The sequence below is a fragment of the Drosophila novamexicana genome, unplaced genomic scaffold (genome assembly GCF_003285875.2).
Source record: "Drosophila novamexicana strain 15010-1031.04,08,12 unplaced genomic scaffold, DnovRS2.1 tig00000462-arrow-pilon, whole genome shotgun sequence".
Lineage (NCBI taxonomy): Eukaryota > Metazoa > Arthropoda > Insecta > Diptera > Drosophilidae > Drosophila > Drosophila novamexicana.
The window spans coordinates 1985336-2003216 of NW_020824806.1; the positions used below are offsets into that span (position 1 = coordinate 1985336).

Here is a 17881-nt window from a genome sequence, read left to right on the forward strand (position 1 = left end):
ATCTCTTACTGCATAATACATACAACAATTCAGCATACCCTTTTTATTTCCTTTAATAGTTACAGAGTATAGAGGGACACATGCTTCACACACAGCATGTGCTTTTTACAATATAAAATTGGATATTTTCTACCACTGCCCTTTAGCAATATAATTATAAACTATGCTGAGCGGTTGAAAAATATTTTCCGAAATTTGTATATTTCATGTTTTATGCAAGTTTGACAAATTTTACTAATTTACGCTATCATTTTCTTTATTTATCACCAACTATCTCCTGTGCTTACCCTGCAAAATGATATCTAAAAGAATTTTATGTGAAACGAATGTAGACATTGAATTTAGAGGCATATCACGAAATTGTAAAGGCCGAAGAAGCTATCTCCGACTATACATGTTATCCTAGTCATATAAAAAGCCGAGACGACCTATGTCTATTTGTAAGAACATTCGATTTTCTTTTCTACATATAATTTTCTTGATTGTCTGAATGTTGGCAGTTAATCGTTTGAAAAGCATAAAGAACTTCTAAAATTTCATATCAGATTAGGAAAAAGGAGCAACTCATAATCCGAACATAACTGGACACGAAATTCTTTATCGCAATTTTCAAATTATTCGGTTTTTTTTTTTTCATTAGAATAACATATCAATGAGCTCTAATTACTTTTTCTGTTGAATCCAATTGCAAATAACCTACCACGGAAATGTTCAATTGTTATTTTTCTATGAAAAACAACCAATTGCTGGGTATTTGATGCTGTAGCCCTTGGGCCAGGTCTGTGATCTGACTAATTGAATTCATAAATGTCACATTTACAATTGAGATGAACATCGACACGTGGCATTTAGGAGGACACGCTGAAGGATTGGCCGTTGCTCGGGCAACGCCCACAAAATCCAATAGCAATAGTTTAATTTCAGATAAGCGTGTGAGAGAGCGAGAGAGAGATAGAGAGAGAGAGAGTGAGCTAGAGGGAGCCCCCCTGCGACTGCTGCTGCCCTTGTTTGCATGGGCGTGCGGCAGTTGTCGGCGCTTGGTAATGCCAGTATTAAATATCACTCGAAATAAACAGCTTACCTCTGGCTTAGGCTTAGGTTCTGATTTAGGCAACTGCTCTATTTTATTGCCGTTGCGCGTTTAACATGTGGCACGTACCGCTTGGTCTCTGCGTCTCCAGTCGCCAATCGGCAGGCTCCAGACTGTTTTTGTTTGTGCGCTCACAATTTATGCGTTCACGTATAAATAGAATTGATTTTGCTTAAGCATCGCATATTTTACCTGCAGCCAGTGATTTAATGCCTGGCGACATAATCTGCCATTTGGCGCTCGGCTCCGTTGGCATCACGTACGATTCCACACACATCAGCGAAGGTAGGAGCAGGAGCAGGACCAGGGCCACCCTCATCATTGTTTTGTTCTTATCGCATTGCCCGTGAGCTCTAAGCAAATCCAAATCCATTTTCACCAAATTCCATTATGCGTGCGCCGCAACTGGAGAGCAGCAGACGCACAAAAGTATGCAATATGTCCTCGGTTTTCGTAGAAAAAGAAAAGCAATTATGTAGAAATAATATCTGTCTCGACACGCTCCTTAAGTGAATTGTGCCCGTTGAGTCGATTGTTTTTATTCCTACGGCACCAGAATCCGACAAACGCACCATTTATAGGTACGCAAGTACTTAGTCTACTTACATATGCCGCCTCTCCATATAGTCACTTAGCCAGCGATTTTCATTTGATCGTTTCGATGATTGACGCGCGGAACAGGCGTGAGGATGCGGGTGGTACAGTCGAAATATGTATTTGAGTATGTTTAATATGCATGCCACGCTGCTGGCAGCCTTCGTGCAAATGCCAAATATAAAGAATACAAGCGACGCCCACAAAATCAAGCAAATACATATCTATAAATACCCACATACACACACACATACACACACACACACACACACACACACTGTAATCACATGGCAACACATAAATTCAAGTTAATGAGCGAAACTTTTTTCGACTATAAGAGAAAAGCAAATATCAAAAGCGGCCTCTCAAATATTTGCGAGCCAACATAATTATAATTACAATCGAAAGTAGTCTACGTCCCTCTCTGCGATTTTCATTTAGTTAGGGTTGCATTCCATTTATGTTTTGTTATAAGAATTGCTTTAAGATTTACAAGTAATGAAAATATGCTGGCTAATATTTTATGTTTCCGTTTAAGCCGTAAATCCGATGCTAAGGACGTACTTGCTTTTTGATAGAGCACCACCTCGCTACTTGAACATTTTACTTTGCTCGTGTGTGCAGTAAAAGTTTCCCTTTGTTTTTGTGTCTTTTTAAATAAATCTTCAAAGTGTGACCAAAAAAACATGGTTGTAAGAAGCTCAACTTGAATCGCCCTCGTTCGGCATATAGACCTCGAGCATTGCCCAAGCGGCACATAATCTGTGCAATTTGCGTGCGTTTTATGCGAATTTTGTTACTAGCATTAGTGGCTATAAAGCACACACACACACTCACGTGAGCATGTGTTTGTGCAACATTTATATGCAAATTGAGAGCATCCCTTAAAGCACATGCAGTATATAAAAGCATAAAGTAAAAGTCACTGCCATTCCAGCTACTGTGCATACTCAAGCAGGTATAACATATGAAAATATGTCAGGTTTTGTTTAAATTATTTCCGGCCTGATTACAAATGAGCATATTAAAGTATGTTTTAAAATTAAAACAGAAGAAATTGATATTAATTGTTGCTATTGTTACTATTGATTGAAGAGTATGTGTGTGAATATTAATGAAAGCCGACTATCAAATGCAGATTTTTTCAGCATTTGATAATTCTTTTGAATGTCGCTTGCAGCTGGCTGTCTGTGCGGATGTATCTCTTTCTGCTGATTGGCAGCCAGCAACATCAACAATGAAAGCGTAAAAAAATTATCCAATTTAAAAGTCAAATGTCATTTTTTGTTTGCCGCCATTGCCATCACATTATGTGAGTTACCTAACAAAGGTGCCACTTCAGCTACTGCTGTTGTTGGTTCTGATGTTGATGGAACAGGAGCAGTTGGAGTTAGAGGTAGATGAGCGAAGGCGACTACTGAGCACAGCTATGCATAAGTCGAGTAGAGTATGACAACAAAACTGAACGACTTACCGCGCCTGGCAAGAAACATTTTATTTCGTTGGCAATAACAGAGAGACAGAGCGGGAGAGATAGAGAGCAAAAAAAATTACATGAATTTCATTTAACGGAGGAACTTTGTCACCAGTCGAAAGGACAGCCGCCTACCTCGCGAATGCGTCGAGTTTGTTAATGTGTTTGCATAAATTTCAACAGCAACAGGGCAAAGTGAAAACTTGGCGTGTACATCAACAGCAGCATATAAGCCAGAGGTCGGTATATCTATACGGATACATATATGTATTATAGACAGTACTCACATCTGGCTAAGACACAAAAACATGGCCGCCATCTGCCATAGGGCGCGACAGTTGCTAGTTTGTTGGCGAAACTTTCCAAAGTCAAATCCTCGGCAACGTTGCATGACATAACTCTTATGATTCAATTTGTTTTAAGTTTGCGTTCAAAGAGCTTGTCGTCTTAGCATATGCCTGGCTGAACATTAATCAGGCTAAGCGTAACCGTATGTGAAACATGCTGGAAATGTCATCAGCAGGCATTTCAAATGACTCTACTGGGCAACCGAGTCTATATACTGATCATCTTATCGTTATGCCAACCAGCAGACATAAATATTTAAAAGCAAATTTATTGTTGGAAAGTCGAATGAAATGAAAAACATAAACTTTCCGTCAACTTGGGATAGATTAAAGCAGGTATTCATACTTCATTCTTCGAAAATTATTTTAAAACAGCTCGAACTAGTATTTAACTTTCAATTAAACATCATTTGACAGCCATTTTCCAGCTGGATTTTACGAAAAGAACTGGTGAAGAAATTTTAATACTAATTTACCGCATACAGTTGAAAATCCGATTGTGAAATAAGAGAGAGTAACCTCAGACAACTCAGAAAAACATCTGCTTTCCAGTTCGGGAAGCTAGATCTCTGTTTTGATCAGCAAAGAGTCAGTCAGGACAAACGCTTTTTAATATACAGGTAACAACTTAAGCTCAGCTAATCAACAGATGGGTCTGCGACATGTAACTATCTAGTAATTGTGTCTCAAAAGTTGAAGCAAGCCAGCTTGCATTTCCGCCCATTTGCAGCACTGAGGAGAACTGCTACTGCCACTCAATTTAAGCAGCTTGTTCTGAACATGGAAACCTGCTGTGTTGGGCGCGGCAGAGGTTAAGTGCACAAGTTTGCCCCCTGGGTTTGGGTTTCGGGCGAATGTCTGGTTTTGTTTCTTTTGGATCAGCCACGTGTTGCCCTTGTCGCAATTTTGTCGTTTGCCGTAATGCATTAGCGCTGTCAGGGATTTCAAAGTTAACCAAGAACCGGAAACAAAGCTTGCCAAACAAGATACGAGAGTTTCAGTTTCGCCGTAACTGCCGCGTAGCCCAACTGGATAAAAAATCAAAGCGTATCGCTTTCGTATCGTTTCTATATTATGATAAAGGCTTTTGGCTTTCGCAATAAAAAACAAGAGGGTGCGACTAGGATATACCCTGAACATAGCGACGAGCTGGCGTTTCTTCCTTCTATTAAGTAGTGCACAGTTGAGTTGAGCTGAGCTCTTTACACTGCTTCCCTTAGCCTCTAGACTCTTAGACTCTAGTAAAATGCTTACTTGAGTAACTTCGGCATTAATTGTCCGACCTTGATGACATTTTTGAGGTATAAATATTGCATTCAAATATGTATAAATACCAAAGCTCAAGACTAAACTTCCTAAAAGGTTGGGGAAGAGCTACGGGTATTAGGAGGAGTGTAATTTGAAATCTCAGCAGGTTCCTACAGCTCATGGAAATATATATTCATGCAACTACTAGGCACTTTACATTTGATACACTTAAGCAGTAAAAGGCTGAGATTTGATTCTTTTAATTTTTGGTGTGTTGAAAAATTGCAAGCATGCTAAATTTATCGACATTCGGTTTGAATTGCTGTATGCATATAAATCAGTAAATTTTCAATCGATTCTTTGATTTGATTGCCTGGGCTACAAAGGAGGAAAACAAAAAATATAATAAATACGACGCCCCAAGCGTTATTCAAGAACTTTTGGCATTGCTTGTCGCGGTCTACTTGAGTTTGAGTACATGGAACATATCAAATATTTATTAAATTTGCGCTCAGTTGCAACGTTTACACGTTTACATTGTCGAATCGCGATATGCCCCACTTACTGCAATAAATTTAAGTTGAAGAACAAAAAGCAAACAAGATATCAGAAAGAAAAAAAAATCATTTTATTTATAAAAACAATATATCATATTAAGAAAGAAGTCTAGACTTTGTGTTGTGCTCACGAATAACGTGTATACAAATGTTTATCCAAACTCCCAGCACTAAAATTGGGTGTCAATTTCTCTTGCTGTTGCGAATTTTCATCTCTATTTATTTAACATACATACATACACACATACATCTATATGTATCCATGTATGTGCCACATATGTGGGTGTGTGCTCCTGGTTCTGTTGTTTGTGTCGCCTTGGCGCAATTTTTATGGATCATAAAACCCGAAATTAGAAACTGCCGCCACACACACACAAAAAGAAAGAGAGAGAAAGAGAGGGAGATAATGTTTATGCTGTGTTCATCCCAGCAAAGCGTGAAAATCTGGCAGTCCACTCTAAGGAACAAGCAGCAGCCGTAGCAGCTAAGAAGTGGATTTTCTTATTAGTATTACATTTAAATGGCATATAATTTGTTTGCGTCATAATATTTATGTAGGTTCTGTCGCTATCCCCATAGCTGTTTGTGCACATACATATATTTATGTTCACTTGGCCGCCCGCTCGAGGGGCTCGCAACAACTTCTGACAAGGGCCGTGAGCGATTCGTGTTTGTAACCATGGCATTTTTGTGGCTCGGCTGTGCCACTGTGCTCGAGTCCCAGGCTGAAAATCATCATGAATTTACCATCTTAGAAAATGGTGTATAATTTGTAAGTGCCTGCACAATGCAGCGCACTTGGCGTATACGCAATGTTTAGCTGCAAATGCTTGCGAGAAATTCTATGCGTCTGTGTGTATGTGTGTGTTTGTGTTTGGGTGTTTGTATGCATGCCAGGGAAAAACAAGAACAATTTCCTATTTATCTTAAGCCCTGTTGTTCTTGTTGCCGCAGTGTTGGCGTGCGGAAATTTTTAATTACCGCTTTAACGGTAGCTGCCAAATGGCTTTCGCTTTTGTTGCACGTTTCCGTGTTGTTCTTTTAGCTTAGTTAATGCTACCGCCCTTTGCGCATTAAAACTGCGTTTTCTTTACATTCCCTCCCATTCATTTGTAGACACACACAAAAAGCGGGCGCGCAAGAAAAGAGCGGGCCAAGATGTATTAAAACTTGCGGAGATGTCCTTGAGCCAATCTCCTTTTTAGAACGCACAAGTAAATAAGAAAGAAAAAATTAATAAAAAAAAAAACTTCGCATAAATCAAAGCAAATATTTTGCTTACGTTTTGAAATCCAAATAGAGCTTCTCAGGCGCAAACCGCTCACCGCGTTTGGAGCCTGCCCCCGCAGAGCAATCGCTTACACAAAGCGCGCATTCAGAGCGACTAATCATTGGATTTTCTTTTTGCTTCAATCATTTCAGGTACATCAAATTGATATTGCAGCAGCGCAGCAGACGTCACGGCTACATGACTTGCAGCAGTTCGCGTTGGCAAAGGAAATGAGCTCAACAACCGCGACGCCGCTGCCCGAGGCACAACGCGGTCCCCAGCCTGGTTATGGCTGGCGCCAAGTTTACGCTGTGGCCTTTGAAGCTTAAAAAAACAAACAGCAACAACGACAAGAACAACAACAAAAGCCTGTGTCGAACATGCGCTGCCAAAGGTAACAATTTGTAGAGAAAGCTCAATCTTACAAAGGGTCGATCGATCAGCCAGCAAAAAGCCTAATAAAAGTGTGCATAGCTTTAAAGGTGCTCGAAATTGATACTTTAATCGTCTCTCAGCCGTAAATTGCCCGAAAAGGCAGCTTACAGCAGCGCAATGGCGCTGACAATGCGGCACAGAGTTCCATTTCTGATGCCACTGCTGCTGCTGCTGCTGATGGTGGGCATGGCAAAAACTCGCGCCGAACTGGACCCTTTGTCGGTTTCTGAACCAAGCAGTCGAATCGACGATGTTGCGCAGCCGGCGCGGGCTCGTATCAAAGCTAAAACGGAAAACGTGTCCAGCGCCGGCGACAGCTTCAACATACGTCACGGTCGCTCGCGGGCGCACATGCTGCACAGCAGCAATAGCAACAGCAACAACTACAGCAACAACAACAACAAAAAGAGCAACAGCACGCGCTTGGCGCTGGTCAGCGATGCGGCAACATTACCATTACCATTGCCAACGCCGACAGCCGCGCCCACACAGCAGCCGGGCGAAGGCGGTCTAATTGGAGCAGCCGTCACGCATAAAATACGCAAATTGCACAAGAAGAAAATCAATGAGAGCATACGCAAAAGCGTAGACCAGAGCCTGGGCATAGTGCGACCGGTAAAGAATCATCGCAGCCTGGCCGAGGCCGAGCATCTGCAGGGCCGGCCCACCGATGTGGATGACACGGCGGCTGCAGCGCTCAGCGAGGTTATGCAGTTGGCGGACGAGATTGATTTGGAAAACTCATTAGAGTCAGCTTACCAGAATGTTGTCGTTGGCTTGAGCGACAAGGAGTCAAGGGCGCCGGTCATCGAGCCAGCCACGGCCCCTGCCACAGTGCGGGGCACAGGTGCTGTCAAGGACAACGGGGCCAAGGGTGGCATCGGTATCGCAGCTGGCCGGCAATTTGTGCGTGCCAACAGTGATGATGGCAATTATGAGGATAGCGCTGAGGACGAGGATGAGCTGTCAACCACGCCAATGGCAACATTTGCGCCTCGTCATTCGGCCGCAAATGGCCCGAGAAGTTGGCAGCTGCAGCAGACGCGAGTCGTGGGCAGAACCCGCCTGCTGCCAGTGAGCCACAGCAACGGCAACGCCAGCAGCACCAGCAACAGCAGGCCGGAAGCCACAGCGACAGTTGCTCAAAATTTGAATTTACCAGCGAGCAGTGGAGCCAACACGTTCGAGTCTAGCGAGGCGGATTACCAGCTCGAGGGCTCGAATGGAAACACTGAAAATGAAAACGAAAGCGAAGCTGGTGACGACGTCGATGACAACGACGATGCGACGGAAGCTTTCCACGAGGGCAGCAATAGCACAGAGTACGCCATTGGCGTCTGGCCGGAAACTGAGGCAGAGGTGCGCTCCCAGGCCAGCACAAGCCCACATGATAGTGAGGGCATGGAAATTAAACAGATAAACTTCAACTTCGGCTCGGAGTCGGAGTTGGAATTGGAGCTAGAGGCGGAGGGTGAGCCAGTGCTGGATACTTCAGAGGTTACCATGGATGATGGCTATCCGCCCGAGGTGCTGATTGATGACAACACCAAGCCACTGGTCATTGACGATGTGGAGGGCGATGGCGTTAATTCCAATCAAATAACGGCCGATGTGATAAATGCGCGCGATAATAAAATTGACCTGGTATCCAAGTTTTTACAATATATCGAACAGCAGCATTTGATGGGTTCCAATTGTGTGGCCGGCACCTCGCTCAATCTTGGCGAGGGTGTGGTCGACCGTTATGCACAGGATCGATTTCGTGTCGAGGCCGAGGTGGCCGTCAATCGCGCCAACATGCTGACCAGGTGAGTCAAAGTCAAAGTTGATCTCACCCCGCCACCCACACACACACACATATCCATATTATACGCTTGGCAAACTTTTCCAATCGAAACTTGGCCAGCGGCAACAGTCGGCGCAATGTGTAGCCAAGTGAAATGGCCACGCAAATGACCGGAACACCGCACATGTGCGTCCGGCTAGCGAATAGTTCCAGACAGAGTTCAATTCGTGAAAGCCATATGTCAAGTCCAAATACCTTTAATAATTTCTGATGAAGTCCATCTAATCCACTGCCAAATTGGGGTTACAGTCCGACATGCCGTCTAAATATTTGTGGCTACATAAATTGTATACAAGTTCTTGGAGACGCACACAAATATATTTTACTAATTGCTGCTGTCAGTTCTTGTCGTCTGAGCGGTTGGAAAACTTAATGTGTTTTCAATTGAATGTTTAGCTCAAGGAGATAAAATGTATTTCACTGGAAATGTGTAAGAAAATCCCACTAAAGCAATTTATGTAGCAAGCAATATTCAGTCCGATTCAGATATAAAATCTCAGAATCTTTCCGATAAACAGAAGAATTCAATTTGGGTAAAGTATATAAATTGACCTGCTAGTGTAGAAACACTTTGAGAGAGCATAAAAGTAACATTTACCAAGATAAATCCGATTACCAAAAAGGTTCAATCAAGAAAGAATGTGTATCTTCGATGCGCCGAATTTTAAATACTCTTGCCTAGGCCTGACATTCGATTTTGCAGATATTCGAGTACAATTTTGCACCTTACATTTGCTGATTCTGCTCAACAAAAGAGAAACCTCATATTTTTATTATCGTTCCTGTGGCGGCTATATGATATAGTAGTCCAATCCAGTCGATTCTGACACACTATATACTGACTGTTATAGAAAGAGGAACCTGTGCGCAGTTTCATGTGGATAGCTTTAAAACTGAAAGACTAGCAAGCATATAAACAGATAATCGGGAAAGGCTTGTCTGTTAGTTACCAAGAAAAAATATATTTTTTGGAATTCGACCCTATATTTCCTTTGATACGCAACACTTGTCATGGCAAAAGTATGATGCACCAAACCAACTATTTTGTTTCAAATAAAATCAATCCCCAAATCCAAGAACTTATGATTCTATTTACAATATACTTAACTGTTTGGTTAAAATTGAATAGAAACAATTTAAATCAGCTTTGCGATAAATACAGAATTCAATTGAATAACTTTTCATACATATATATTTAAATTGACTTTTTATTGAACTGAATGTTGTGCAAAAAATATAGCCATTGAGTAGGTAAATAGTACATAAGTCTTATATACATATGTGTTGTATAGAATTTGTATAGCTGTTTGTTCTCACTGACTGATTGATGGATGCGCACAGATCAAGTTGTAAGATATAAAAGTTTCCACCCTCAAGAGTGGAATTATGGTGAAAGACGAATGCAACTATTTTGCTTACTTGCCGATTGGGCTCACACACATTAACATGGTTTTCTCAAAATTCCCCTAAGTGAAAAATGAGGTGTGGGTGAATATTCGAGTTCCATTTAATGTCCAGGGATCTTAATGAAAATGTACTAAAGACGTCTGAGGGATTCAATTTGTCATGGATGAAAATTCAAGTTGAATTTGTATGGCTCTCAGCTTGTTGTTTATATTAAGTCATTACATAATGCTATTGCTATCAAGTACTATTCACGACGTTTGCACAATTAACAACTACTTATGTAGGATGGCAAAGCTGGCGTTGACTATGCGAAATTGCCTGCACTTCTGATAAGAGTTCAATTACTTAGTGAATGAGAAATAAGCGCAAAGGGTCTTTGGCAAAAAGTTGGCTAAGACAGACACAGGTCATGGGCCAAGGGCTTTGATTTACTTTGACAACCGCAACAATGGCAATTCTTTTGGTTTTTCTAGGAATGCGCAGCTGTCGCTGTGTGTACGCCTAGTTTTTGCCCAGTTCACCGACAACATCGAACACTGGACTCTCTGGCCATCTCAAGGACATGCCATTCCTCTAGATATTCGCAAAGTCGATATCGTGCCATTCGTAACCACCCTGACCAGTAGCGAGGTCTGAGCGACATTTGTCCTTCTCTGCTGGCCAGTCGGGCACAATAAATACCAAAGTTTCGACCCACGGCGCACATATGTGGGCTCAAGTCCGCCTGATGTCCACTCGTGTCCTGCCCCATGGATGACTGTTGCTGTAGCCACCTGCATGCGACTGTGTGTGTGCGTGTGTTCGTCTTGCAAGACATTAGACATTGAATATATGTGCGATTTTCTGCAAAAAAGCGTTTCCACTTTTTTCCAAACATGTTTTGCTTAGCTTCGTTTTCGTTGTCCGACCGTAAGGGGCAAAAAAAAAAAAAATGAAAAAATAACAGAAACGTCTGTGAAAGGCAAGTATTCACTTTCTTGCCAATGGCTCTCACATAATTTGCTAGTGCCGATAAGAACTTTTTTTTTAGATGAAGCTAACGAATGTGTGTCCCATAGCATTGATTAGAGGGCGCTTAAATCACAGACATTTGCTCGCCCAAAGTAAAAGTAATTTATTAAAAGCCAGACAAACAACAGAATCTAGGAGAAAACAATTAACTTTCGTGTGCCGAATATAGAATACACTAGCTGATGTAATATAGAATGGATTTATGTAGAGTATTTCGGCCCAGTTTTCAGATGAGAAATGCAGTTTTGTTATGATTTTTTTGTGCTCCTTTCGATTTTCTGGCTGTTGGGTAGTTGTAGGTCAAAAACGAAATCAATCGCAAAATCCCAGAGCTAAAAAAAGCGCATAAATGGAAGCATAAAAAAAAGTATGCAGATGTTTTAAAAGTAAATTTAAAAAAAAAAATAAAATATAAACTAGTTGTTGACGTGTGTTACATATTTTGTGACAAATTAAGAACAACCTCGACGTGCACGACAGGCTGACAAATCTAATGTACATTTGTCGCCTGTCCAAAAAACACAAATAAACAATTAACCGCGCAAACAACATGACAAATTAAGTGGAACGCGAACAAGAGGACTAAATAGCTATACAAAAACAACGACAACAACGACAACATCAACAAAAGCAACAACTGTTTCAACCTGAAAGCAATAAAATGCCAAAGTTGCTGCTGTGAACATCAAATGTCAATAAATTAAATTGTGTCCTGGGCCCTGGCACAGGATCAACATTATTGCATTTAGTGTCATATGTTAGACGTTTGTTTTCATTCCAACGGACTTGCCATTTATTTGTGCTGTGTATTATATTGTGTGCATAAAATGTTGCCCCCGGGCATTGTTGCTCTCCAATATTAAGCCACGGGGCACAGGCAGAAAGGCAGAGCTTCCAGGCAGCCAGGCAGGCCGGCAGGCAGGCAACTGGCAGCTACTGCTAATAAAGTAGGGTTTGAGGCAGTTGCCCCAAATCCCTGGCTCATAATTTCGCAGATATTCATCAGTTATTTTAATCAGTTCTCGATAGGTCGTTGGGTCGCCAACGCAATTTGTTTCATGTGCAAACATAATCAACGACTTCCTGTCACCCCCGCGAATCTAAACAGATTTTTTGGCAAACTCTAGGGAAATCGCGGACCTTCGGAGATGGGAGACGACGCCTGGAAAACATCCGGCGTAGACAAAAGCAACTGAAGGGCTCACGGCAGTGTGGGCGTGGCTGTAAGTGGTTCCAGAAGTTGGAGCGCTTTTTAGGCGGGCACACGTACCGACAAACTAATTGAAGTTATTGTTCTGTGACACATTGTTGTTGTTGTTGTTGTTGGCGCTCGGTGTTTGTGTCTAAGCATTTCCGTTTATTTGTAACGCAAACAAAAACAAGAAAACAAGTTAAGAAAACACAAGAAAACAAAATAACACCCAGCAATGGGAAGACGACAGAAAAAGAAAGCAGGAAGGCAGGAAAAACAATATCAATTCAAGTTGAAATTACGGGCTTCAATTGTGTTTTCTTGCCTTGGCCACTTTTTCTACTTTTAGTTTCCGTGCGCGCCACAAAAGTGTTGCCAGTCAGCCAAGCTGGCTGAAAAGAAGCAGCACACACTAGCGCACACACACACACTCGCACACACACACACACCTTATGCGCAAAAACAAAACGTGTAAAATGAGCAAAAAGAGTTGGCAGCAAACTTTTAAGTACTTAAATGTGTTGTCGTCGCTTGAGTTGCAGCTCGCGTATTGCCCTTTGCTCCCTTTGCCACACTTCACCGAAATTGAGTTTCCGGGCTTTGTGTTGTCTGTTCTATGTTCTGTGTTTCTGTTGCTGTTTCAGCTGCCTGCTGCTCTTTGCTAGCACATTGCCACTGAAGTCGCGTCCTCTGTCAACGGCTCATCTATCGCCAATTTCGACTTTATGTTTATTTTGAACTTTTGCGTTCAAGTGACGCAAAATCGCCTGTTCTTCAAGTCGTATTCAATTTGTCGCCCAACTTTTGGTGGGGCCACAAAAAAAGCTGTAGAGGCGGGAAGAGGGGGGCACAGCTGCTAGGGCGCCGCAGTGCCTCAGCACCGCTTTGAATGTGCGTATTTGTGCGCTACACAAATCGAAATCTGCATAAGCGATGTGGCATGCAACAGCAATGGCAATGGCAATAGCAATTGCAACGAGCAATTGCCCGCCCGCGGCAATAAAACGCGACTGAGATGGCGTTGTCGACGCCGACATGACAACAACAAGGTCAAAACGGATGCCCCAACCCCCGCGCACACCCTTTTTCATGTGCCATTGTCAACATCCTTCAAAGTTTGCCAGTGCAAACAAATAAATATGTAAGTGCGAGCAGCAGTAGATACAGGGACTGGCGGGAGACTCAAATACACGCACAGCTGCAGATCTAGATACAGATATAGCTGCAGCTATATATATAGATACAGTTACAGCTACAGCTACAGATACTAAACATGAAACACATGGCCAACATCCGACTTTGCTTTGGCTTTTTGTGCCGCTTGATTTGCTCTGCGCCACGGGTGGTGCTAATAACGATACCCAGCCCCGCCCACAGCCAGCCGCCCCACCCGCATTGCCTGCACCACCAGCTAAGTGAATCGCTTGCGCAGCCTGGTTGGCCGTGCCGCTCTATTTCCATTGTGCTTGGTGGTTGTTGGTGGCAATTCTTTTCATTTCGCGCAAAATATTCCTAATGTGAGTTTCAACTGATGGTTGCCCGCCCGCACTGTGGAAGTGCAACTGCAGCTGCAACTGCAACTGCCACTGCCACTGTCAACAACGTGCACTGGTGCGGTGTCTGCGGTTGCTGTGGCAACTGCGCCACCGAGCCTTGGGCATAGTGAGCCTTATCCAGTGAGCTGGTGGCGCGGTCCATTTTCCAGTTGTTTGGCTTGCCTAAGCGAGTCTGACTTTGACTGTGCCGATGCAAATGCAAGTGTAAATGTTTTGCCTTTTGTTACATGCAGCGCCAGTCGGCATCAACATCAACGTCAACGTATCCAACATTCGCTGTCGGCTGCATGCTTTATGCTGTCTTGTCTTCAGCGCTATATTCTCTCAACATATGTGGCCATAACTTAACAGCTTAACAAGCTTGTCGGCCAACCAGGCAGCTGACAAGCGCATTGCTATCCCACTCGGCGTATGCGTAACAATTTAAGTCCAAACGCAGCCGCCGTGTTGGCAAGTCTATTTTTACGCAATAAAAACGCTGGCGTTTTTGCAGTTAATCCGCAGCCAAGAAGGCGCTAAGCAGACCGAGTCAAAAAGTCATAGACATGCGCCGCATTGTGGCACCAAAGTTTCACGGAGCAGCCCACACACACACACACACACACATACACACGCAAGCAATCATTATGACCGAGTCGAGCTGCGTGCTGCTGCTGGGCTTTGGCAAAGAATATCAAAAGAAACTTTTGGCCAAAATGCTTGCCAAGTTTTTTGGTTGTTTTTGTCGTTGTTGTTGCTGCGCCGCGGCAATAATAATCATCAGGCGCGAGCTAAGAAGTTGCCAAACTTGAAAGCAATTAACGGACTAAATCAAAAAAACATTTCTCACAAAAAAAGCCAAAGCACAAGAAATACAACAAAATTCAACGTAAATGGGCGTTGCCGGCTTGTTACTTTCACTTCGTGTATGTATGTGAGCGTGTGTGAGAGAGTGTGCGTGCTTAGCGTATGTGTGTGTGGAGCGTGTCCTTGTGGCTTGCATAAACATGTCAACAGCAACTGCCTCCACCTCTGATTCATTTAGCCACTTACTAAGCTCTCTAACGGCAACAGCCGTAACCATCGACCCCGGAGTCAAGTGAAACCCATTTTTAATTAATTAAACTCCGCCCTCCTCTGCTAATTGATACACACACACATACATACACTGTAGCCGTGTGCAAAGGTTAAGTATCAAAAACATTTGCTCCGACCACATAAATAATAATTGATTTATTAATTATTTATGCTATGATTATTAGTATAGCATTCAGTTTCAACACAGATAATTCAAACTTTAAGATGAGTGGGGCCCATAATTGAGAATAATTACGAATGCATTTTATGAGAACCCGAAGGTGCATAAAGTTGTAAGATTGTTCTAGTTGCATTTGCATATCAATTTCTTTGAAAAACTAAGGGAGTTCAAGTTTCAGTACGATTTCAGCTTGCATTTAATAAGAACTTAATTTAATTATTAGATATGCAGTCCTTGGAAAATGATTTGAAATGCAAAATAATAGGAACAGTTTCAAGGTGTATAAGTGAATATTTCGAATTGATTGCAGAAAAGCGGTTCGTACACTTGTACTTCATAGAGCGCATCTTTAAATCCTTTTGAAGTTTGATTATCAATAACAAAAAGTGACGATCTCTTGTTTGCGATACGATTCGCTGGCAATTTGCATCACATCACATTTCAAATAGATACGCTTTATCGGCGCGTGGCTGGCATTTCTTATTTGAACATTTCATTATTTCCTAATTAAAATTGATAAAGGCCATGGTCTTTATGGGCTAAGCTAAATATTTGCATTTGCCAGGCAGCTGGCCAACAAAAGCCGAACAACTTAAGACAAAAGGCGTTTTCAGCCAAAAAGGTCGAAGCGATAAGCGGACAGACATCGACAGCCAGGCGAGGCAATTTCAATGCCAGCTCCCCTTGCTCTTGCTTTAGCTGCTCTGATCCTTGCAAGTGGCACGGCAGACGTTGCAGGCCAACAAGCGCAACGGTGTGCTTTGAATAATTAAACTAAAACATTTCGCTTTCAATTAAAACGTCGACGTCAAGCGTCGACACACACACACACACACACTGTAAGGTGCTTGAGCATTGGCCAAGGACACGTCAGAGAGTGTCCTTGCAGAAGTTGGAGTTTGTATGTTTGCGTGTGTCTGCGTCTGTATTTGCATGCTCAAAATGGCCTGCAGCCCGGGGCTGGGTTTGATTTTAATTTTTTTCTTTGGCTTGTTTTATTATTGTTTTTGTTGATTCGAGCGTCAATTGTTTGGGGATTGAGGATTTCGCTCCGGTACCTTTTTAACGATTTAATTTGCCAATTTTGCTTTTGGCTTGCCGTTCTTGCACATAATTAATTGGTTTTAACGAATAAGTTGATGTAATAGAAATAATTTATTGAAATTCGAAACATGATGCGCAAACACAGCCATGTTTCCGCTGCTTTTTTATTTATTTCTTTTTGGATTTTTATTTTCATTTTTTGTTGATCCGAAGCAAAATCAATACCAAACTGCGGCTCAGAGCGGCCCTGGCATCAGCTTTAAGGCAAATTGGCATTTGTAAAATATATTCGCATTGTAGGCCCAGTTTCAGTTGCGTCAGGATTCTGTGTCAGCTGCTTGTCGGCCTTTTCAAGTCAAATAAAAAGCGGCTTAAATGCCTACTGCTGCTGCTCACATTGTTGTGGGCGGCTGGCAACAGCCTACCCTACTTATCCCAGCTTTCACAAGTTTGTAATATGTATTTCAACTCTTGGAGATGGTGTGTGCGGCAACGGCTGCGGACACCATATGCAAAACAAATAAGCAACATGGCCCGCAGCTCATGGCGGCTTAGGCGCCATTTTGACTGTCAGAGAGATTCGCAAGACGCATACACAAGTGGGAGGGGTGTTTTTTTTTTTGTCGGGGGTCTGGGGCACTCTACTGTGATGAAAGCCATGACAAGCGCCGAGCATAGCAAAGATAGCTGATAAACAGCCCCTATTATCGGTTTTGCTTGCTGCTGGTCAATGTTAATTAAACGTCAGCGTCTTTTAAAGCAAACAGCAACAGCAACAGAAAAAGTTGCGGCGGCTTTGTGTAATTACACTCTTCACACACACGAAAGCTGGTCATTTAAAATTCCGGCTGCTTCAGTGCAGCATAGTGTAGCATATGCTGTGCCCACAACAAGCGAGAGAGAGAGAGGGAAAGACATTCTTCACCCTGCACTCAGAGTGTTACTTTCTCATGAGTGCACTGACAGGAACAACAACAGCTTTGACACTTCGCCTGTCCGTCCGTCTGTCTGTCCGTTTGTCTGTCTGTCTAAATACCTGGTTGGTAGACGCACCTGCAGCTTAGTGCTTGTTTTGCCCTTTCAACACTTAAGTGGGGAGAAGTGTCTTTAACACACATTTCAAAAATTCTAGCAGAAGAGGCGAATCGGCTATGGTGCGTAATTGCACAGCTTCAGTTACTTAGGTCTTGCCACAGTTTGAGCATATGCAAGCGAAGAGTTCAAGTGGTCTGGCAGAGAACACTAGTTAAGAGAGACAAATAAAGACAGAGAAAGCTAGAGAGAGAGAGCGAGAGAGAGAGAGAGGGAGAAAGAGTCGCTATCATGCTGCTGTTCAGTTATTTGTGGACAGCTAATTAAACATTTCCAGCCACACACCGAGAGCTGTGCTCTAGTCGACTCATATGTCGTCGCAGCGTTTGCGCGGACCCACATCCATTATATACTTATCACAGTAGCTGTTCTCAATGGCCGTAAATTATGTGTGAGAGCCAAAAAGCATACCCAATATTGTTGCATAGTCAGCAGTTGCCTCAGCAACATCATCATTGGCGTCGTCATTAGCCGGGCTCAA

The 17881-nt window shown here is 42.6% G+C and overlaps 2 protein-coding genes across 2 annotated transcripts in view; one reads left to right on the forward strand and one right to left on the reverse strand.

Annotated features, from left to right (window-relative positions):
* Positions 1-17881, reverse strand: part of LOC115760947 — a 132467-nt gene that overhangs the window by 41415 nt on the left and 73171 nt on the right. The window lies entirely within an intron of this gene.
* The window catches only part of LOC115760699, a 62396-nt gene continuing 51647 nt past the window's right edge, over positions 7133-17881 (forward strand). The window contains exons 1-2 of the mRNA XM_030702164.1: positions 7133-8039; positions 8178-8823. Of these exons, the coding sequence (XP_030558024.1) occupies positions 7133-8039; positions 8178-8823 (1553 nt within the window). The remainder of the gene's footprint in view (positions 8040-8177; positions 8824-17881) is intronic.